Below are 23,541 nucleotides of genomic sequence, written 5' to 3'. Positions count from 1 at the left end.
ATAATTTTAAAATATTTACCATAATTCAAGGATTCTTTGAATTATGATTAAGGAGGATGAGATGTTAAGAAAATCTCATTTGCATATACCCTTCTTACCTGCACTTGCCCATGATAATGACATTTTGCTTGACAAAAATTATAAGGTACATGCTTAATGTATCTTTAATCGTCTCCTCATGTAATTTCTCAACTGAAAATGAGAGTGTCATTAGTTGAGTCACCAATGCTCCTTCCCCCCTTCCCCATACTTGACTTGGAAAACTTTGCTAGTGCGTATAGAAAAGTACAGCTCCTGTGGGGTCTGTCAGGGCAGACACAAGGCCTTCCCATGGCTTCTGGAAACCCATCCCTCCTCACAGGTCATTTCTTCCCTTAAGGTGGAGTGAGTGTCTGCCGTGGTGCTGGGTCCTTCTCTCCATGGGCTCTGACCCAAGCGGAGCCCCAGGGCAATGTCCAGCCTGTGACTCGGTGGAGTTGTTGGCACTGGCACCAGTTCCTGTGCTGGGGAGTGCCAGGCACACGCTGCTGGAAGGATGTTTCTGAGGAAGTTTTGTGGCCAGAGAGGGTGTCAGGGGGCTTTGGTGGGGATGTAAAGGATCTTCACATGAATGAGGAGAAGAAGACACATTCTTGACTTCTGTTGAGAAGTCCTGGCATTTCAGTTCTCTGTGGGCATAAGCAGGCAGAACATTGCCAGTCCAGGAAAAGCAAGTGGGTAGAAGGGCAGAAAATGGAACCCCATATTTATACTGCCTTGCTGTTTTATGGGAAGGTAAGTGATAAATAATCATTTATGAAGGTGGCAATAGAAGAGCCTTTCCTTTTTTGGCTTTTCTCTATGCTGGCAGATCTCACAATTTGTGTGAGCTTGACAGCCTTTGAGATCAGCTTGGAGACACTTTGTCCATTCATGATGAGTGCTGTGATGGGAACTGTTGTCTCGTTCCTGAGGGGACATGCTCAGGACTGCTGCTGGTCCCCAGTGTGAAGCTGTGGAGGCTTGCTGCGTGGGCAGGATGGTGGCTCAGTGATAGTGAGTCTCCTGAATTTAGTTTCCAGTGTTGATAAAAACTCTTTTCTTAACACCCCAATGGCCATCAGGATGAGATTTTTCTCTTTATTTTCACACCAGAGACAGGTATATACTGTGAAGAAAGATCACAGGCAAAAACTAACCTCACTGATCAATCTCAAAATAAAGGAGCTCTTTTAGTTACCCCCACGATGTCTGGTAATTTCATTCAGGCTATTAATTAAGGTGAGCTTTGTGAAATGTCCTAATGCCCTGAACTGGTGAACTGAGCAGCACATTTCGCTACCTGTGTGCAAGAATATTGTGTTTGTTTCCTTTAGCTACGGACACAAATAGTAACTTGTTAAAGGGCATAGCTCCAGGCTTTGCCTTAAGAAGTAGATGAAAAGATAATTGCTGGATAAGCAAGCAAGCATGGGGGACTGTAAGAGTAAATGAGACTGGTTGTGAACCAGTAACAATCTTCTTTCAATCAGCCTGGTTTTAAGGCTGTAATCTCCCCTGGGGGCAGAAGGTCTCTGTCTCCACGTTCCGTGGCTCTGAGAGCAGCCTCGCTTCTTGGTCCTATGTGAGGCTGTGAGCACTGAGGACAGGCCTCTGACTGTGGCTTACAGCTCTGCTTCTTACCCTGCCTAAGCTGATCCGCTTTCATTTTTGTTGGTGTTCTGCTTGGCATTCTTTTTGTGAAGTGCTTTTTTGTTTTGTAGAGATCTATTTAGCCCTCCCTTCCCTGCACCAGTTTATTAGATCGCATGGCAGCCTGCCATCTTCCTTATTAACCAAGCTTTTTCCCAAATAAACATGCTCCTTGTGTGCGTGTCTCCTATTTATGATTTACTTCCCATTATAAAGCTACAATCTACAATATTAAAAATAATACACAGACAGATGTTTATGAGAGGCTGAACAGGGTTTTATTGTACTGACTCTGGTATTTGTGGTTTATATTTCTTTAATCTCCAGTGAAGTGTGGTTCCTCCCGCCCTCTCCAATTTACTGCTTCTGCCTCTTATTATCCTTATAACAGGTGATGGTGCCCTTTAAACACATTTTCTTTCAGGCTCTTATATGCTGCAATATGAGCAGGAGTACGAAGAAGTATGATGACGTACTTAAAATGGTGTCTTTACATAAGAAATTAGAAATTAAGCCTTTACTCTGGAGATCTAGGTCCACCCACCTGGAGGCAAAGAGAGCCTCTTCCATTTACATGACTTCAGCAGGGTATTGGATCACCCTCTGCTGGCTGAGCTGCCCAGGCAGCTGCCAGTCTGCTGGATTTTGGGAGAGTGCCTTTCTGCTCTGGTGGAGTCCCAGACTTCACTTAGGATTTCACGTTGTGTGTTTGAACCGCATTACTACAGTTTAGTCACAACGGTTTGAAATCACTGGCTGCATACAGAGTTTTTTACTTTTTATTTGAATGGATGGAAGAGAATTCTGCCCCTGGGTCAGCTAATCGTCTCAGACCCGTTAAATAAGCAGCTGTGACATGCATCATAACAGTGGCCTAAACCACCATATTTTTTCAATATGACACTTTGTTGCTTTTTTTTCCTTGGCCCGTGGTTGGGCTTACATTAGAAAAACAAACAGCACTTAGCTATAATTAAAAATGCCCTACAGTAAGTGGGATGACAGAACAATGGGAATGCTGTTAATATGGATGAAGTCAAGTGTAAATGAAGTCTAAAAGAATTAAGTTGAATGCAAGGATAAAATTATCTTGTTGGCTAGGCAAAGAAAGTATAAAGTAAGCCTACCCAATACATCAGATCTTGCATTTCACAGTAAAAAAAATCTCATCAGGGTAGTTTTTTTGTATCATGAGGCAAATCCATCTTTTGCTGTAGCAACAGAAGCATAACCTTCAATTAACTATTTGAAACTATTTGAAATGCAGTCATATATTGGTAATTGTAGGGAGTTGTATGCATACAAGCATCTGCCTTGAACATGTGTGCAATATACTTATTTATACTACTTGCATTCAGTTTCTAAAAAGAGGAAATGTCCATAATATTATTCTTAGAATTCCTTTTTTTCCCCAAGATAGTCAAGTTCTACCTGGAAGTATGTTTATTAAAATTTTGTGTTGAAGAATCACTGTATCATATAGGGTTTTTTAAAGTATGCTCCAAACATAATTTTGAACACAGTAAGACATAATTATAAGAAGGGTTGATACTTTTCAACCTCCAGTAGCTGTCATCTTGCTTCAGGTTTAGCTCTAGTCAGAGCCTTGCTGACCAACCGATTGATGTTTCACTAATTGCCACTTGAAAATGAAAAAGGAAACTGTCTAGCTTTGAAACATTATTCATGAAAGAAGGATCATGCTGGCATGTTTTCAGAACAGGATCTTTCCCCCCTGTCTTGTCTAGACAGGCCAAGTACAAGACTTTGTACTGAAAAGGGCTCTCTGGTGTGTCATTAGGCACAGTGGTTTAGTCTGGACTGGTCTGGATTCCCTGGTTGGAGTGTTTTGAGGTCACTCCTTGTATTTTGGTACAGACCTCTGCCGGTTTATTTCAGTTTGAAAATACTCTATATTTGCTTTCTACTACCTCCCTCAACCTGACTTTGATCCATCTTGCTTTACAAGGAAGGATTCTTCTCTGGCATTAGTAAAAGCACTGTTTAAATGCATCCACTAAGCAAACTAATTTAAGGTACTGAATTTTTTGTTCACAAGTTGCAAATACCAGATCCTAAGTATGTTCTCTGGTCAGAAGTATCTGTATTTTCATTGAATAATCTGTTTAATTTATTTATCTATTCCTGCAATACATTTTTTTCTTTGAAAATTTCTTTCGGGCTTCAACAGAATGTGATTATGCAGACTACGTTTTGCAATTTTGTGTCCTCCATTAGATATTACATTTTGTTAGATACAGATGTTACTTTTGCAGATGCATGAGTGAGAAAAAGAGGAAGCCCCTCTTTTTCTCACTCATGCATCTGCAAAAGTGAGAAAAGAAGGCACTGCTCAGCACTAACCAAAACATTGTTGTGACATCAACACTGTCCTACAACACTGTCCAACACTGACTATTTGGATCACAAATCCAAGTAGCCACCACAAGGTCTGTTATGAAGAAAGCTAATTCCATCCCAGCCAGGGCCAGTAGAGGATGACTGCTTCCTTGGCAAAAAGATTTGGTGGGAGATCAGAAGGCAACATGATTTTTGACAACACGTCCCATTTTCAAATCAACACAGAATTCCCGTGGTATTGTGAGCAATCTTCCAGTCCATGTGGGCACATCAAAAAGGGGACAAGAGGCTTCATGACTCTTTTTTTAAAATGCACCTTCACAATGGCTGTTTTCACATGTGTGAGGGAATCAGGAAGTAGCCTTAATATTTTACAAGAAAAGTTGATTGAGTCTGCTTTTTGATTCTAAATTTCAGTGTGGTCTGTTATCTATGACAACTCCCCCAGTTCACCTTAAATCACAAATCCTTTTTTCTCGTTAGTCCTCTTATGATAATGTTAGTTAAGCCCCAGAACTTTTAAGACTTTAATATAGCTATGAAGAAACGTAATGCTTCGTCTAGTCTTTTGTGTGAAAACTGTATAATCTGGTGGCAAACAGACACCTTGAGTTCTTAGCTTTAACTCCTTTTGACTTGACATCTTGCTTGAGCATTTTATATCAGCATGGAAAGCATTACATGAGGACTCAACACAAAGGCACAGGAAAGCAGTAAAAGCTAGCCAAAGTAGCATGCCACATATTCTAACTGCAATATGCTGATTGATTCTTTCTAATAGAAGCATTATGTTCTTTACCACTCTAACTTAACCCTGTGTGATAGTCTCCATTTAAGATACCTGGGAAGTTTGAATCCTTTCAAGGCAACTTTTCTAACCTTCCAAGACAGCTTTGTTCTTTTCTTGTTCCAGTTTTTTCATGAAATTGCTGAAATGAGTCCTAAAGCATTGTAATTATCAGATTGCTAATATTGAGCCTGGCTTTTTAAGTTTCCTTTCAAGAAGTAATTGTTAATGACCTTTTCAATTCCATGGGTTTCAAAGGCTTACTTCATTTGGTTATGATTTTTAAGCACTTCAATGCCTCTTCAGTTCTTTGTTGTTGCAGAGAAGAATAGAGTAACAAACAAAAGAAAATAATTTGTTTGTACAGTATTTTATTCTACAATTTTAATAGGTCAGGGACTGCAGGGTTGGAATGAAAAAAAGCTTAAATTTGAGGACCTCATTTAGGCAAATACTTATTTTATAAGTACACTTTCACCAAGTAAAATAGATCAGATTTTTTCCCCCGCAGGAAATGCTTGTTTTCCTTGCCTTTCATACCTTCTATTTATATTCCTAAGTAACATTTTATAGCTTACACATATTATGCATACAATTTTTTTATTGCAGCATGTTCTTGCTGGTATGTGTACCAAAATATCATTAATAGTCTTGAAAAGTGTTCAGAGTGAAGTCTGAAAATTGCTTTTATCTATAAATCAAATGAAAAATGAAAATGAATTTGCTCCCTTTCTCAATTTCTTTTTCCTCCCTTTTACTATTACCATGCTTGCATTACGCAACAGACACATGTGAGTAAGCGTCGCACCGCTGTATCTGATTTAGGGACTTTTTAGCATTGGAGGTCTTGTTGTCTCAGTTCAGACTAAGTTAAGATTAAAGAAAGTCTTTTGCTGATGCTGTAGAAGATGAACAAATTCTACCTCTTTGCTGGGAAGGACCAGAAATCATCTCTCTGAAGCAGAATCAGCCAACCCATACTGGGCTGGGTTAGGGAAGCCCAGGGTTCAGGGAATGGCACTCCTTTAATGAACTACTTACGAGAGTTTCTAATTCTGTCTGCTTTGCCTCTTCTTGTGAATGACAATCACCAGAATTTGTCAACATACTAGTAGTGTAATAATTAAATTTTAGTTTGTCTAGATATAGTTTGTTCTCTGTTCTGTGTGTGTATTTTACTTTGGAACAATCCTAGTGAGAAAGCTTTTCATAATTGTGTGTATATTTTTGTGAACATTTCCTAATTACATCTCCAGTACTTGCTATAAAGTATATTTGGTCTCATAGGAATTGTTCTCATGACAGAATCATATTTAGGTGAAACTGTTCTTTTTTTTTTTTTTTTTTTTTTTTTTTTTTTTTTTTTTTTTTTTGTAAAAGCAATGTCTAAAAGCTACAGCATGCCTGCATTTAGCATTCATACATCTTATAGGCATTTTAGAAGTTTACTAACTTTGGAAGAACACTTGCATATGGGATTTTAATGTGCAGACACCAAGCACTTGACTGTAATTAGGTGGGAGACTGGCAAATTGGCTTTGGGAAGGTAGTTAAGGAATAATTGTCTGTGTCTGAACAGGATTGTTCCTGGTTACGAACTATACTGTTGCCTTACAACTGATGCAAGATTTTTTTTTTTTTTAATGCAGGACAATTATTATTTTTATTAATACTATTGTCTTGCCCCAGATATGCTAGGTGTCACAAAAACGTATATGAGAACACGGTCTTTGTCAAAAGTAAACTATAATCAACATGAACGGCAAAAAATATGGCTTATTATTAAAAAAGATGAATTTTCCCAAGTGGCAAATCTGGTTTACTAGTGGTTTGATTCTGGTGATTGGGAATGTGTCACATATATATTTATACATGCAATGCTGTAAGGACAAAATTGTGTTGGTGTTGAAATGCCAAAGACCCACCCACCATTATGGCATCTACTCGAAAAAGATTGTCATTTTAGCACTGAAGAAGGGTAGGCATCAATTTTCTCACACATTTTTGTTTTGGTTTCTTCTTTGCCTTTCAGAGTGCAAATTCACCTGCGCCAGTGGTAAATGCTTGTATCTTGGTTCACTGATTTGTAACCAACAGAATGACTGTGGGGATAACAGTGATGAAGAGAACTGCCTGCTTGTAACAGAGCATCCACCTCCAGGCATCTTTAGCTGTGAGTATTGGCTCCTTGTGTGCATCCATGTATGTCAAATATGTCTGGTTACCTCAGAAATCAGTCTTTTTGGAAACTTGATCTGCAGTATGATATCAAGGGAGTATGAGAGAGAGAAAGTAAATAATATTTTTCTTGGAACTAGCAGGGATTTGTGACATATTTTCCCCAGGATTCTAAACATGTAAAGTTTTAGTTATTCCAAGCAAGTTTATGCTATGGTCATCACAGTTATAATCATATGGATCATATGTGGCCTCTGAGAAAGCATAATTAAATATTTGTTTTCCAAGATTCTACAAAATATTCTATGCTCTGTCTGTGTAAAAGTCTTTATATGCTATTGAGATTATCAACAAAATTATAATTTTCTGTTCATAATTCCTATTAGTTTTATTGGTGCTGAGATTAGCATTATTTGGTACGTTACTGACCTTTGTAGGTATATATTTAAAATATCCTTAGCTGCTATTCCTCGGTGCATAAATATTGCACATAGAGTGCCAGAGTTTATCACAGGAATTGCTTTCTTAGTGCTTTGCCCTCAGTCATGTACAATGAAATCAAACTTTGCTTTTGCTTTTGTTTCTTGTGCAATAATTTATTTTTAAACTACAATTCAGCTTTCTGGATGGGTGATAAATTTTCCATTAAGGTTTCTTATACACAGGTGCAATAGAACTTCTGCTTTCCAAATGGTTTTGTTCTGCCCATACTGACATCCCTCAGTATTCTATTTCACTTCTGGTTGTGACCATATCTTTGGAATATCTGTTTTGTTATGTTGTTATCAGTAATAGCAATTATGAGCAGCATGTATCTGTAATTTTTGTAATTAATGCATGGGGACAGGACAGAAGATGCATATAAGCATATAAGCAGGACAGAAGTTGGAGTCAGGTGTTGGATATATATCTGTCCTCCTGTACCCTCTAACCTCCAAGTGGACATGTTCCTAAATGCTATACTCTAAATCATTTAAATCTTGTACTTTGTGTTACTTTGGTACCTCCACAGTGATTTCAGTGGCTTTGAAATAATAATGACCTATATATTCTTTTAGGCTCTTTCATTTTATTTTTGTTTTAATTTATTTGGTTTTGAGTGGAACTCTCTCCCAAGTCCCAGGACAAGACATAGGCTTTGGTGATGTGTCCAAATCAAAATGTCATGTTTGCCCATAATGTTGGCTTTTGAGTTGTAAAAAAGTTACATTTTATTATTTATTCATGCAGAACTTGTAAGCACATCTGTAATGTTCGAATAGAGGAGTTTGTTTGACTGGCATACTGTACAGCTCTTCTCTTAAACCAAGCTAGCACAACTGTTTGTCCAAAAGTGGCCACAAAACCCGCAGTGGTAGGAGATGGGGGGAAGGGCTTTGGTGATGAGCAGCAGCTGTGGCATTGCAGGTGGTGGCTCTGCACAGCTGCAGTGTGATGGTGGCACCCTGTGAGTTCCTAGGTGGAGCCTCTTAGGTGGAACTCCCAAACTCTTCTTCATCCTGAGCTCTGACGACGAGGACACCAGTGGTTTTGCAGTACCCCTCTGTGCTGGTGGCAGTCTTGCAGTAATCAAGTATCATAGTGGCACCTTCTCAAAAGCCCTTTGGACTCTAGAAATGGTTACTTGCTTGACCCAGCATCTGCAAACTTTCTGGTCTTCTCCTAAGTCACATCTGTCCCCTCCGGTCTTGCTGTAGATCATGAAGACAGGCCTGCCTGGTCAGCTGGCTTGTCGTCCCCTGAGCCTCCAGCGACATGAAGTTTGTGCTGACCAAACCAAACAAAATGTTTCTCTGAAAAACCTTCGGTAAAAGGTTCCCCACTGCTTTCCTGAGAATTGCAGCTGGTGCGTTTCATGATCCTGTCTTTGGAACGTCATACAAGTTGGCCGCAGTTTTCTTACTTTTCAGTGGACTTGGAGAAAGATAGTCGTCTTCCTCCTCCAATCAGGCTTTTACAGCTGTGAGGGCTGTTACCACACATCCATCAGTGTTAAAAAAAACCCCAACAGACAAAACAAAACCCTCCAAGTTCGTTCATATGAATTATGTTTCCTTAAATCTGTTAGAGTTGTTCATTTTCTCTGACTGCTTCTAAGATATGGTCTCCAATAGGCCTACTACTTGAGATCTCCCAAGTGCTGAGGGAAGAGGGGTAATTACATAAACAGTCTTATTATTAAGTCTTTCAAGAACTGTATTTGCTGGTTTTGCAACAATATTGGAAATGTGGAGTTTGTAGAGGAAATACTGGATGCATTGCTAAGAGCATTTGGAAATGTTTAACTTTTTGCTCACCTTGTGGCAGATAAAGCAGTTCATGATTTGTTGCATTTGGGGATACTGACAGGGACTGTACTGTTTCATTGCAATAGAGACTGTGTGAAAAGTGCTGTTAAATAAAGGGACTTCAGTTTTAAGTAAAAAAACCCCAAACAAATCCCAGTGAAAAAGGATCCTAACGGTGAAATAAAGAGAAAAAGAAGATCAAAGCCAAACAGAAAAATAATACAACCATAAACTGTATTTAAATTATATTTACCATGTTCTGGCTATTAAACAGACTACTACATGGTAGAAATCAGTGCCAGTTGGTAATAGGAAACAAGATTATTATGGACACATCAATTGTGTTGGCTTATTCCAGCTTTGAAAAAATGTTTTTAGAATACTTGCTGAAGTGAGGTCCCCAGGCCTTAGAGGGATGACATGTTGAATTAAGAAATGTGTGCATGCTTTTGCTCAATGATTTTAATGGGGATCCCTACCACAGTATACCAGAGTGTATACTCTTGAAATATCTCAGCTGAGCAGGCTGCCTTTCAACACAGAAGTACATACATTCATTGCTCTCTCATTAGTAACAAGACAGTAATACAGCTCAATAAGAAGAAAATTAGCATTAAATAAAAAATATCACTTGAGGAATGTTAAACCAGGTATTTCTTTCTGGTCAGTGTTACATATAAGCTCTGTTCTTCCATCTTCTTGCTTGTGTGCAGTTCTTAAATGGGAAAGAAACTGTTGAAAGGAGCCACTTATTAGTTTGTGCTGGTTAACATCCAAGCAGGGTATCCTATTTCTCCCTGAACTGCCCTTGTCTTTACCTACAGCCATTGTCACTACAAGCAGTATGCCTTCCCCCTGCTGTTTGTTCAAAGAATCCCTTTGTCATGCTGTATTCAAACCTTCTATTCTCCTGTGATGGAAAAAAATATTAATCTCATTTCAGAGTTATACACAGACTGCCCCCAAACAATGTCTAAATAAATTAATTTTCATATGAAAGTTCTGCTTTAGTTTATTTAAGAAGTATGTGCTGTGTTACCCCATATTTCCCAGCTGCTGAAGCATTTCTCATTTGTGTTCTTGCCAGCAGCCAAATCCAGAATGTCTTGTTGGAGCTTCTTGTTCAGTTTAGTGAAGTTGCATGGGCAGTGGCATAGAAAGGTTTTTGTTTTTTTGGTGGGTGACCTGCTCCCTGGATCTCGTGATTGTAGGAGATGCTGACTTGCTGTTAGAGGAGTTCACGTCTCTCAGATCTGGTGTTCCTCTCTCCTTGCCATACTTATATGGCTCCAGTGTGCTGTTAATTCAGTCTTTTAAATCATAGATTGGTTGGGGTTGGAAGGGACCCTAAAGATCACCTAGTTCCAACCCTCCTGCCATGAGCAGGGACTCCTTCTACTAGAACAGGTTGCTTTAAAGTCCCATCCAACCTGGCCTTGAACACTCCAAAGGATGGGGCACCCACAGTTTCTCTGGGCAACCTTTTCCAGTGTTGCCCAGAGGGTGTACCACTCTCACAGTACAGGATTTCTTCCTGCTCCCTAATCTAACACCTATTCTTGTTCAGGCCATTTCTCCTTGTCCTATCACTACATGCCCTTGTAAAAATGTTGCTACTGAACTCAATGTCTCACGTGTGCAAAGGAAAACTAAGTGTGTCTCTGAAGCCCTTCGGTTGTCTTCATTTTCCTTTGCTGGCTTATAGGTAGGGCTGCCTTATGCTGCTGTGTGGGCGATTCACTCTGTATAGCACAGAGAAATTGGAGGACAGCTGGGAAAAACCAAGGTGTGTTAGAATCTGATTTTAGATGACACAAGCTGCAGTCCAGCAAGTTGATCAAAATACATGCTAAGGCATTTAAGCTGAACATGTTAAGGTAACAGCTTGCTTGGTTTACCTTGGGATGCAGGTTTGGTGATGCATGTTGAAGCACACCTCCCCTCCTCCGTGAGGACACCCAGTGCTACTGCACCTCTCCCTGCAGCTCGCCGTGTGCATAGCCCATGTCAGCTTTCAATAGGGCTACTTGTTTTTGTTTTCATCAGCTGTAAAGACTTATTGATTGAGATAATGGAGATGACTGTTCTTTTAAGACTACTTGGAGGTCAAGGGTGTATTTAACAGCACAAAGCTATGATAGGAAAAATGAGGCAAAGAGTAGGATTTTAAACATTGCAGACTTGGCCTTGGCAGCAGCTTGCCACTCCATGTGACCTGGAGATTTTGGACTCCAAAGAACTGAAACAATGTGCCTGCATCCAGAAGGACACAGTTCATTTGTTTGAGCATTTCCCTTTGTTTCACAACAAATGACCAGCCTGCCTTGTCCTGCTAAAAGTAAATTAGATTTTGAAATGGGAAGTGTCGTCTGTTGTCTGCAGACTGCAGTGTCCAAGTCATGTGTTATTGAGAAGGGTTGTGGAGGTGGAGATTTTAGGGTTTTTAATTGTTTGGTTTGTATCTGTATGTGTTCGTGGGCATATCAAACACAAATATTGACATGCTTGAGAATTTACAGAAGAATAAAATAAGTGAAAACAAATCCTTCTTGTCATGTGCAAATTATGTCTACATCAAATTTCAAGTTGTCAGCATTGATGGAGGTGATGTGTCATGGCTGTTTTGGCGTAGAAGAGTTTGCTGTAGGAGTTCATTTTCCTCTGCAAGGTAAAAAAACCCAAACAAATCAAATATATAGCTCTCCCTTTCACCACCCCCACCTACTGCTGTCAGCTCTGAGCTTTGTAGGGATCTGCAGGGGGTTGGAGAATGATTCTGTTTTAAAAACAAAAAGCTCAATCAAAGGAAAATATTTTGTTTAAAGAGACCTTTGGCATCCCCCTCTGACTGTGACACCGAATTTGTGCAGATAAAAACAACTGCTTAGATTTACATTTTGATTGTGCTTCTGCTTTCATGTGTGCCGGGCTGTCCCACTTCAGGTGAAATTTATCCATTTCTTTAAATATTTAGCAGTCTAGCGTTGATGTTAATGAAAGTCTGGCACTGCTATTTTGAGCATTACAACAATGATAGTAATTTTCAGTGTCAGATTACTGCTTCTCGGAGGAAAAGGGAGACGGGAGGAGGGAAGAGCAGAAAAAAAAAAAAAATTGTTTCGGCTCTAATAGAGTTTGTCATCAGCCTGGCTGTGCCAGACAGATGGATCATGAATACTGTCTAGACGCTCTCTGCCTGAGTGGAGCTGTGGTCTCTAAGGACAAGCAGTGAGACGCCGGCTTAAGTGACTGGGGAAAGTCAGGACGTGCTCCCCTCTCAGCAGATAGCGAGCCGGGCTGATCCTGCCCGCCGGTGCTGGGAGCCGGTCAATACCGAGCTCAGCTGAAACTTGGCTATTATGGGGCTTTGTGGGGAAAGGAGAGGGATGTTGTTACGGCACTATTGATTTCAGCTGCATCTGCCCAGGGACTGCGGGCTGATACAGCTGGGAGTATAGATCTCAGGAGGGGGTGGATTGGGAGAGTCATCATCTGGCCATAAAGCACACGCTTTAAAAGGCTGCGTGGTCACCTGTATTTATCAAATGCTTTAGTCACACTATACGCTGGAAAATGCTTACTCACTTGCTTATGTTTTCTTTATTTGGCCACTTGCACAGAAGGATTCATCTGTTCCCCTAGCCGGGGCTCCCAGTGTCCCCGGCTGTTAAGATGAGGTTTCATGAGGCTGCCTTTGGAAAGGAGAAGCTGTGGTAACCAGGTGAGACCCACAGCCTAGGGCACATCTTGTGCTATTTAGTGGTCTCTCATGCTGTTACTTGTCCCTTCTCTGTCACCAACCACAATTAATGATAAGGAAATTTCTGATGTAGATGGAGCGATAAATATTTTTTGACCAGCAGAGTTTTAGCAAAAACTCAATTTGATACATATGCTAACTTATCTAAAAAGCAGGAAGTTCTCTGGGGTTCAGATTGCTGAATAAATAATAAATCATAGCACTTTGGATTTTAGTTCTGTGTGTATGTCACTAAATACTAGATAGATATTTTTATTTAGAAAATCCAATTGGTTTTCAGCCTATAGTGCAGTCCTGTTCCTTTAAGTGGTTTAATCATGTTCTATGCTTTGTTCTGAAGTTATTTCCTCCTTGCATATTTTTGAAGCACATCATGGAACATTAGCAATTAATCTTGAAAATTTGAAAAAGAGCAAAACATTAAAGTGACTTTTGTATATTATTTCCTTAAAACTTTGTATGTATTTAAAAAATACTGTATTCCCTGGCTTTTAATAAATGAAATAGAATCCTGGTCCCATGAATGGTGTAACAAAATTGCAGTGGAATTCAGTAATATTAGAGTTTACCTATTCTTCCTCTAAGGCCTTACACTATGAGTGGCTTGGACAAGCCACACACACACACACACACACACATGTGGCCAATAACAACCATGAAATGTGCTGGTACAAAATTAGGTATTTGCATCTGCTTACAAACAGGGCTGAACTGGGCTCCTGGTAAAGAATTTCCATTTCACAAAGTTTACAGCTGAACATTAATCACATATTTACGGTTAAAGAGAGAAAGAAAAACTCACAATACTGTGCAGATGAAAATGTGGGAATCTCAGTAACTCTGAAATCCTATTTTGTTCATTCTCAAAGTATGTAAATCAGTTGTATCACATTTAATCAAGATCTAGAAAAAGCTGTTCTTTAAAGTTGTTTGTGTTTGCTCTTCATGCACATTTCATTCACCCTTCTTTCAATTTCTGTCAACTTTTAGGAAACTTCACCCATTACTAAACGTTACTTCTCAGAACAATCACGTTGAGTGTGATTTCTTCTGTCCCCTTTTTGGGCTATTGATTTCTTACAAATGCAAATTGTAAGCTCTCAAAGTGTACTGTGTAATAAAGTCTTCATTCAAGGACTGATTTTTATGTATCTTAGAAAGTGATTAAGCTTCAGGTTGGAAATCTCAGAGCAGTACTGCCAGGCACGATGAGACTGTATCTTACAGATACACTTGGCTCTTCAAGACACCAGAGCTCCTCCTGGACCTGTGTGAGGCTGGGAAATGACCTCCCACACACTCTGAGGGCACCCTTTTTATACACTGGTTCTCCACCAGAAGTGCATGGTAGCATGAACATTTCATCAATGCGTGTGTAAAACTCAAGTGTGAAAGCCACAATGCAGTCTCATACCACAGGCAAGACCCTGGAAAGAGAATAAACTGTGAGACAATTATTTTCAAACATTATTTCACATATACCTAGTAGGTGCTTGAACATGACATCAGAAATCATTTAGGTTGTAACTGAACAATTTTTGCTACTTTTATTTTCAGTCCCCATTAGTAAGTATTGTCCATTGCTGCCCTTCCCTGCTACATTTTCATTTGCAGGGGTCACACACTGTACTTTGCACTAGACAGCCAGATTTCCTAGCTAAACCTCTGTAAGTTTTAGATACAGTTCTGAAATCTTGCTGTGTGAATTTTACAGCCACAGCTTTCCTCATCATTCATTCAAGTCATGTTGGTTATTGCTGGTAAATACTCCTTAGGAGGAGCACTGCATTTGTACTGTTTGCACTTGGCTACTACAAGCCTGGAGGAGCCATTGGGAACTATTTCTTCTGTACAGCATTGGCAGCTGTTCAGGTGTTTAGGCAGAATGAAGATAACTTATATTTTCTTACAGCTTAAAGTGTTTTGTGAAGGTTTAATAAAAAATAATGTTTAAAAAAATCCCCACAAGAAAGTGACACGAAGTCAGACTAGATCACCTTCCATCTCTAAGAATGTTGCAGACTGTGATGTTTGATTGCTTTTCATTCTGCAGATGTGTATCTGACCATTTATCTCCAGAAACTCTTCATCTTCCTGATGAAATGAACCACCTTAATTTTTCTTAAGCAGGCTCATCTACTTCTGCTGTAAAGTAACAACTTTAGTGATCAAGGTGAATTGGGAGTTTGCTTGTAAGTTCTGGTATGAATACATGTACGCTGAAATATTTCTGTCTGACGTTTCTATGTAAATTAACATAACAGCTCATTAACATGAGCTCATGCTCAAAGAAATCCATGCTTTTCAGTGATCTCTACAGTGGTCTGTACTGTGAGTGAAATGATGTTTTTCCATATCATGTAGTGTTTAACCAAAGCATGTTGCTGCGGTCATTAGTGTGTAGCTATTCTTCTCAGACTGGAAAGCCTGAGAAACCCTTATGCTCTCCACAGTTTTGCAAGTGCTTGAAAGTGGCACAAGCCACTGTTGCCTCTTGTGGCTGCTCCCTCACTTGTTCTTGTGCAAGTGTTTGTGCAGGCACGCAGGAGTTGGGTTGGAGACTGGTCTGGTTCTGATGAGCTCTGAGAAGCTTCCACTTTGTTTTGGCTGGTGTCATGTCCTTGATTCTGTTCTCAGCATAGCTGTGCAGACTCTTGTGCCTGCACAAAAGCAGAGGGAGGTACAAGTGGCTCTGTTCAGTGGTGGCTTATCCTTGACTGGTTTAAGGTTTCTGTGCCATAGTCCCTGCTCCTCTAAAGTCTATGCTAACTGAACTTTTCCTGAATACATACGAGTTTGGGAACTAAGAGATAATAGTTGCTTTCCCCCTTTTCTGTAATTCTGAAAATCTCATTGTTTGTCACTTTTTGTAATAGAAAAATGAAACAGAAGAGTGAAGCATCAGACTGGGTCTCTCGGGACCATCCATGGGCTTGGGCTCTTTTGGACTGAACCCAGGCTAGTACAATGTGATATACCATTTTGATAATCAAGTCCAGCTTGGCTTAAGTCATGGGACTTTATTGAAATGATGCTAGCTAGTTAAATTACTACATAGGAACAGCTCTCCTGGGTCAGATCAAAGGCCCAGCTAGCTCACCATCAAATCTAACACTAGCCAGTTGCAGTTGCTAAGTGAAAGAGTACAAGCAAATTAGATAAACAGTTCTGCTTTTCCCAGTAAACCTGATTCCTTGGAGAAATGCTGCACTGCTTTGCATGAAGAGCATGGGGTTTATGTCCTTTGGGGAGAATTTAGCATTTAGAAAGGGCAGGAATTGGGGTAAAGAGAAAACGCCTCATTTCTGAAGTGTGAGAATAAGTGAAGATCCACCAACCCTTCCCTAACCAGTAGATGTGTGGGCACCGTTGGCTTCTTCTGTATGCAGCACATACTTTTCATGTTAAGACATTCTGAATGTAGGACACGAGCTAGAAGGTGCTGAATTCATGTCAGCTGGAAAGACTATTTGCCTGGGTCTTTTCACTTATTTTGTGAGGAACGTGGACTTCCAGTTTCTCTAAGTTTACTGTTTTTTTCTGAGTGATATTCTGGGCTTTTTAGTCAGGATTTGTGGACTGTGTGACACCTTTATACTTAATGGTGGACCAAGTTCATCTTGCAGGCTTAAATTTGTCTTGGCTGTTTAAGAAAACAAATGCACTCACGAAGCCTACTGCACATAGAAAACACAGTTGTCACCTGTGACCGTGTAGCGCACAGGCATCAGATACCATGGGTGTACGCGTGTATCTTAGAGCAGACTTGGGCTTATTTTTGTTTTCTATACATGCATGTTGTGTGCAAACCTAAGGAGTGAATACAGACTGGTTAGAGTTAAGAAAAATACCAGCAACATAGAAATATCTATAGTCAGCTTCTACAAAAACACAAATTGGTATTTCTATCTTTGTTTAAAAACAACTGTTCTTTTAATTATGGGTTAAGGCTTAAAATAACGACTAAAAGAGAATTTCACAATTTATTTAGACCATAAATGAGACAGTGGAACCAATTCTTTATACTGAGTTTCTGTTAGGAGCTGACAGAAAACAGATTAGGACAGTGAGTTGTTAAATCAATTGTGTTTTGTGTGTGTTAGATGACTTTTCTAACTTAACATTGCAGTCTAAGGTGCTAGAAATGTATCGAACCATACATGATAAGATCACAGGTCTACAGGATACATTGTCCAACCATACATGATAAGATCACAGGTCTACTTATCTTTCCAGCAGTATTGCTACACTGATAGCTTCTTCCTTCTCAGTTTCTTCCTTCTTCTTTCCTTCTGTTCAGTATCACTGTGTGATAGTTTCATGAAAGCAAGACACATGAGGGATCTGGGGCGGGGTAGAGGTAATAGTGATGCATTATGTGAATACTGAGTCTGACACCTAGTAGCACCTTGATAGAAATAGAAAGCTGTGATCACAGTATTAAAATATGCTAACAAGCTGAAGGAGCTAATGGGCTTAATTTTTACAGTGCAGATGTTAATCCAGCACTTGTGCTGAATGCAATAACAAATGTGTGGGGGCTGATGGTGATGTTACTGTGTTCTTGGCAGTACAGTCCTCCAAAACAATCTTCTTTCTTTGATACTTTACTAAGAGATAGAATGTTCTTTTTTGTGGTCTAAGATAACAAATGTATAAACAAATTGGTATAACTAAGGCTGGTTGGGCTAGGGCCATCTTTATTCAAATAGAGGGTTTTGTAAGAATTGGTGTACCCCTGTGTTTGGTGATAGGGATAGTTTATGCTCCACATCTCCTACTACATTTCAGATAGTTTTATTGTTGTTGGTTTCAAAACCGAGCTCATCTGGCCAGAATAAACCATTTGGTTTGAGAAACTGTAGGGCCACGGTCTGATATAAAGCTCAGCTCCCAGTCCTTCCCAGAGAAGAGTCAATAGTGTCCTGGAAAGCAGTCACAGTGGCCTGTATTCCACCCCAGTGCCTCAGCCTCACCAGCCAGCTCATGGCATTTCAAATGGTCACTCTCTTCCTTTGTGTTCAGTGCTTTGCAGCTAATGAGAATGATACTGTTATCCTGTGGAACCTTTCAGCTCTTTCAATAGGAAATTATCTTGACTTGCTTCCAGCAGATTCGGATATTCCTGAAGAAATTACCTTTTGTACCAGTCAAAGATTTGTTAGACGTTGATGAAGATCATTATGTTGCTAACCTCTCCTTTTTTTTTTTTTTCCTTCTCCCTAACAAAAGTACTGGCTTGTTTAATTACCAGCAGGAAAGGTGCACTGGCTTTTGTTTGTAATAAGGTGCATCTCTCACTGTGAATACCTGTCACTTTTGATAGGCTATTACAATGTAGGTGATCAGTCAACCGGCCCTGAGTATTCAGGGCTGGTGGTGCTCCTCCAGCAAATAAATTTGTTGCAGTATAGAATGCAGGTTTCAAACCATGTCCCCTTTTGACCAGCATCTAAGATAATGTGCAAGGAAAATAAATTTCACTGATGTTAGAAGACTAAAGGAAGGACTGAAATGATATGAGGAATGGAAGACTTGTCAGTTAGTGAATAGGGCTTGCCACCAATTCCAAGTTTGCTTGACATCTCTGCCACCAACTTCCTGTGCAATACTGATGAAATAATTCTTTGTTTTCTTTCTGAATTTCCTTATTTAAAAAAAAGGAGATAATGATGTTCATCTACTTTGCAGAAGTAATAAAAAAAGATTAAATTTTTATGTGGTTGAAAAACAGGAAAAGGGACGTTAAGCTGTAATAGTTTCAGAAAATGGTTATTATGTATTGGGAAAATGTGCAATTATAAGCTGACAGAGAGGATGAAAAAAAAATTGGAAGTATGTGCTTTGTGTTGTACATTAACATTGACACATACTGTCCATTATTAATACATGTATATTTAATTTTTCATTTGTATGGCAACAAGGAAATGGATATGCTAGATAGTTTCTAAGTAGGTACATAAAAAGTGGGTACATAATTTGTATTAAAATATGAGTAGAAACAAAAGAGTTTCATCAGTCAACTGTAATTCCACAGCTGAAGTAGAATATCCTAAAACGTGGTGAATGTAATGCAATGTAATGATGTTTGGTGGTGTGTTAGTGAAGTTTGAAAAAGAACTTTGGAAGGATTTAATCAAATGAGGTCAGCAGTCAACAGAATGATGAATGAAATTCAATCTTGATTATTGCAAGTAATTCATACTGGAGGGCAAAGTATTATACATTTTATTAGGTCCTAATTAATTGTGTAATTTAAGGAAAAGGACCACTAAAAAGCATCACTATGGAAGGCTGAATGAAGATCTCTTTAGAGAATAGAGTTGTGGTCAGATAAAGTATTTTGAGTCAATAAAAATAGGATGTGAAATGTTATGATGCTACATAAATCAACATTTAACCTTTATTTAGAATGCTGTGTTGCTGCAGCACAGAAACATACTGTGGATGTAGAAAACACAGGAGAAAAACCAGAAGGAAACTGTGAACAGACCTGGATATGTATAGAGCACAAGTATTTTGGAATAATTTTCTTTTGAGTCTAGGTAAAAGGTGGGGAAATAAAAAAGTACAGAGAACTGTGGGTGTGGAACAGAGGTGGCTCAGGCACTTGGTGTGTGTGGTAAGATTAGAAGATCATTCAGTACAATTCAAAGCTGATACAAAGGAAATCTTTTTACTGTCTTTACCCTGTATACCTCATTACCCTGCAATGCTTTTGAAGCCAGGATTTAGCAATACTTAAAGAAAGGAAGCCTCTCAACACTGAGTCCACTTGTGTATAACTATCCAGGGGGTAGTTGTTAAGAAATGTATAGGGCTGAAGTTTCAGGCATTCAATTAATTTCTAGCTACAAGATCATGTTGAGAGCTTGGGAGAATGTTTTCTTATTTTTTTGAGAACTGAACATCCTTATCCAGGAAGACTGCCTGTGGGTTCCTAAATTTGGGGTGAAACTGAAGTTCATAATAAGTGGTTTGTAATGCTCCTTATGGCAGCTATGATCAAAATCCTTACGTGCAGTTTCCCTGACTTAAGTAATTACTGATATTGTGTGTAACAACCCTCTGTCACATCTTATAACACAGAAATCTTGACTGTCTTGTGTATCTGCCTTTCATAGAAGGTGGTTATCTAGTGAGGCTGGCACATTGAGTGGCTCAACAAGCAGAAAACTGTGGTATCTCTCCCAGCCTCTGCTGGATTCCTACTGCACACCATGCTGTAGCCCTGGGAGGGGTGTTGAGCACATCTCCAGCACAGGAGAGCACGCTGACAGGAAGAGTTTACTAGGAATTGCAAAGGAAGCAGGTTTAAGCAAGCAAGAATTAGAATTAAATGTGTTGCAATATAGATTGCTATTTGATTCTTTGAAGTTTCCTACAGCCCTTCTGTCCATTCAACTCACGCAGTTAATAAACCAGACCCTCAGAAATGTCTACTCCTTAAACATGATGTACTGAACTCCCTATGTAAATGCCCAACATTAGTGGACAGCACTTGTAGGTCTTTTCTTGTAGGAGGTGATAACAGTTTCTTTGCCTATTGCAACACGAGCTCTCCATTCATTAGGACTTTCGGAGAGAAATGTGTGTAGGCTATGAACATGCAGAGTGATGCAGGGAGGTGGGAAACAGATGTGTGGTCATATATGCACCAGCCAGCTATTACTCAGATACCATCCGCCTGCTAATTAGTGCCTGGAATGTTGAATAACGCTGGTGTTTGTGTGATTGCTTGACTGCAGTCCTGCATCTGGTTTTCACACTTGTCTCAATCGCTGCACAGTACCATAAGTAACATGCTTCAATTAAAATTGTTTTGAAAGTGATGTATCTAGAACTTCCTTGTTACAACAGATTAATTTCTTGGTGTAGATTGCTGTAAGTAGAGGGCCATCAGCTTTCTGTGCCCTTGAAGGGCTAGCGTTTGGGTTAACACTGGAGGGGAAATCTGACTCATCCATTTTGCTTCCTGTCATGCTAATGAACCCAGTGTGTGCCATCTCAACTTTAAACTACCCCCTTGGTGATTCTCACTGTACCCCTTTCAGTGATGAGACAGCAAAGAGGAGCCAATTTCTGAGCTGCCATAGCTGGGGAAATTATGGGATAATATTACCTGTGTGACAAGCGGCTTCTTAGGAAAACAACTGCAATTTATTTTGCGTTTTGCTGTATTATCTCTTAAGAATTTTGATGCAAAGTATCAGTATTTCCAGTTGCTATATGTCCTAAAAAAACCATGCATGCCTGCACACACAAGCATATATTCTTAGAGCAGACTTTTTTCTTTTGTGAAGTCCAGATCCGAGATATGTTTCAGTCCTGCACATCATTATAGGAATAGGCAGTAGCAGACAGCACAATTAGTGTTGCCACACTGGGGTTATAAATTATCTACTACTCTATACTCTGCTGTATTCCAGGTAAAAGGCACATCTGTAGATCAGAAAGAGTGACTCTGAATGTGATGCCAGAACATAAATACAGAGATGATTTTTCTCTGATCCAGTTTCTGCATTTGTAAAATATTTCTCATGCTTTCCTGGAGCAAATTCCTTCTTTATCCATATGAAAAAGCCCGGGAATTAGAAGAGTGTTTCTAATCTTCCAGGTAACTGGGGAAATAATCCCTCTTTCCCCCCTCCCCTTCTTCCCTTGCTTATCTTCCCTCCTCACAGGATGCTAAAACATTATTTTTCCTCCTACGGTTGAATGGTGTATTTTGCAGAATACAGATGAGATATTTGTTGTCTAGCAAAGAATAAAGCGAAACAAGAGACATGCCTTTCAAGTACAAACGGGGCTTTAGAGATCTCTATTGGGGAGCCTAATTTCTATGTGAGCACAACTGTTTCTCCATATTGCGTGGAACACTTCAGTTACATACTTGGCCATACTTTCTAGTATGGATTCTATAAAGACATCATCTGCTGTGAGAATGATTCTGTACAAAAATGGATTTCAGAGACCTTTGAATTGCACCCACAGATACAAAATTTTGCAGTGCTTTTCAATATACTGAGCTGGATTAAATGATAGTAGTAATAATAATAAATAGGATTCCTCTCTCCATTCTGCAGGGCTAACTAAACTTAGTGCTTCGAAGCATATCAGGTTTTCTTTGTTTTTAGTATTTCTAATTTTTGGCCTCTCTAGTGAAAAAAGGTGAAGCATTATTTAAATATAAAAATCTTGCTTGCAGAGTGCATTTTCATTACACTGGTGGTCTCTGACTGAAAAAGAGTAATCACAGACTTTATAGCATATTTTTAACTAGGTGGATAACTGGTTATTATAGGGAATGTGGTTTTTTTTCCCAGCTAAATAGAAAAATTATGTTCGTAAACTACAGACTGCATAGGCTTTTTATAGAAATTGTTTTCTTTAATTATGTCATATATAAGCCCCAGTCGAAAGGTATATTTGTCCCTGATTTCAGCGGCAGTTAAGTCATTTAAGTAGGAGCTAGACACACAAATGTGTTCTATATGTGACCATAGTAGCTATTTAAGCTGAGGATTTAAGCAGACAGAATGTAATTATCCCCATTGCAAGACTAATACACAAGGGAAAAATGCCATAGGATTTTGTAATAGCAGCAAGTGGTCAAGACATTACATTTATGCTTTGCTAGTTTTACCAGCTGTGTCTCATTCCATTATTCAGACAGACAGACAGACAGACAGACAGACACATACACACACACACACACCTCTTCTAATTAATTATAGTTGTCTACCAGTGGGGGAGAAAAAAACCAAAACAACTCTAGAGGTGATTTTCCAGAGAAAATCTGATTCTAGATTGGGGCCACTGCTAGAAATCTGCAGATGTGAAATAGGTTTTTGAGGTTTAAAAGTCTTTGATCATCACATGAATCTGAAAAAGAAATGCAGTTATTGGGATTTTCTTAATGATCTACTTATCTCAGTTAAAATCAAATTAAATATCAGAAAAAGACTTTGGTTTTTCTGCCTTGTGTTATGCATGAAGCTGCGTCTATCCATGATCCACAGTGACAAAACATTACTCTGTGGGAAACAAAGTGAAGGCAGGGCACTGTGTGTTAGAAACCAGGGTTTAAAGTGCTACTTCCAAATGGACAGGTATAGGTGATGATACCACATCACATGAATTCCTAAACTGTTAATCTTTAAAAAAACCCTTTCTATTTCACATGGCATAATATTTCCTTGCCAACAGTGCCTTGCTCTTTCCTGAAGTACAGTGTTTGTGAAGGAGAGCTGGCTGAGCACAAACACTGGGAAATAGAAATGAAAACAGCTACAAGTACACGAGTGTTTGAAGATGGTAGAATAATGTTTGGGTTTTTTTTCACATCTTTGGTAAAGGACTGGGTTAGTAGATGGTCTTTTAAAGGTTCTTGAATGCAAATAAGAGCAAGCATCTAATTCTTTCACTTGCAGGGATGTTTGTTTTCTACATGACTGAATCACTTGCTCTCCTGAAGGCATCAGCCCTGGTCTCTA

General features: G+C 39.3%; 1 protein-coding gene across 2 annotated transcripts in view; it reads left to right on the top strand.

Moving 5' to 3' along the window:
• The window catches only part of LDLRAD4 (low density lipoprotein receptor class A domain containing 4), a 239,423-nt gene that overhangs the window by 84,113 nt on the left and 131,769 nt on the right, over nucleotides 1-23,541 (top strand). For both annotated transcript variants that reach the window (XR_008429851.1, XM_053937773.1), the window contains exon 3: nucleotides 6,852-6,992. Coding sequence is in view for 1 of the 2 variants with exons in the window: in XM_053937773.1 (XP_053793748.1) it covers nucleotides 6,852-6,992 (141 nt within the window). In the remaining variant the exon portion in view is untranslated. The remainder of the gene's footprint in view (nucleotides 1-6,851; nucleotides 6,993-23,541) is intronic.

Source organism: Vidua chalybeata, chromosome 1, assembly GCF_026979565.1.
Source record: "Vidua chalybeata isolate OUT-0048 chromosome 1, bVidCha1 merged haplotype, whole genome shotgun sequence".
NCBI lineage: Eukaryota > Metazoa > Chordata > Aves > Passeriformes > Viduidae > Vidua > Vidua chalybeata.
This window is presented reverse-complemented; position numbering and strand designations above follow the sequence as displayed.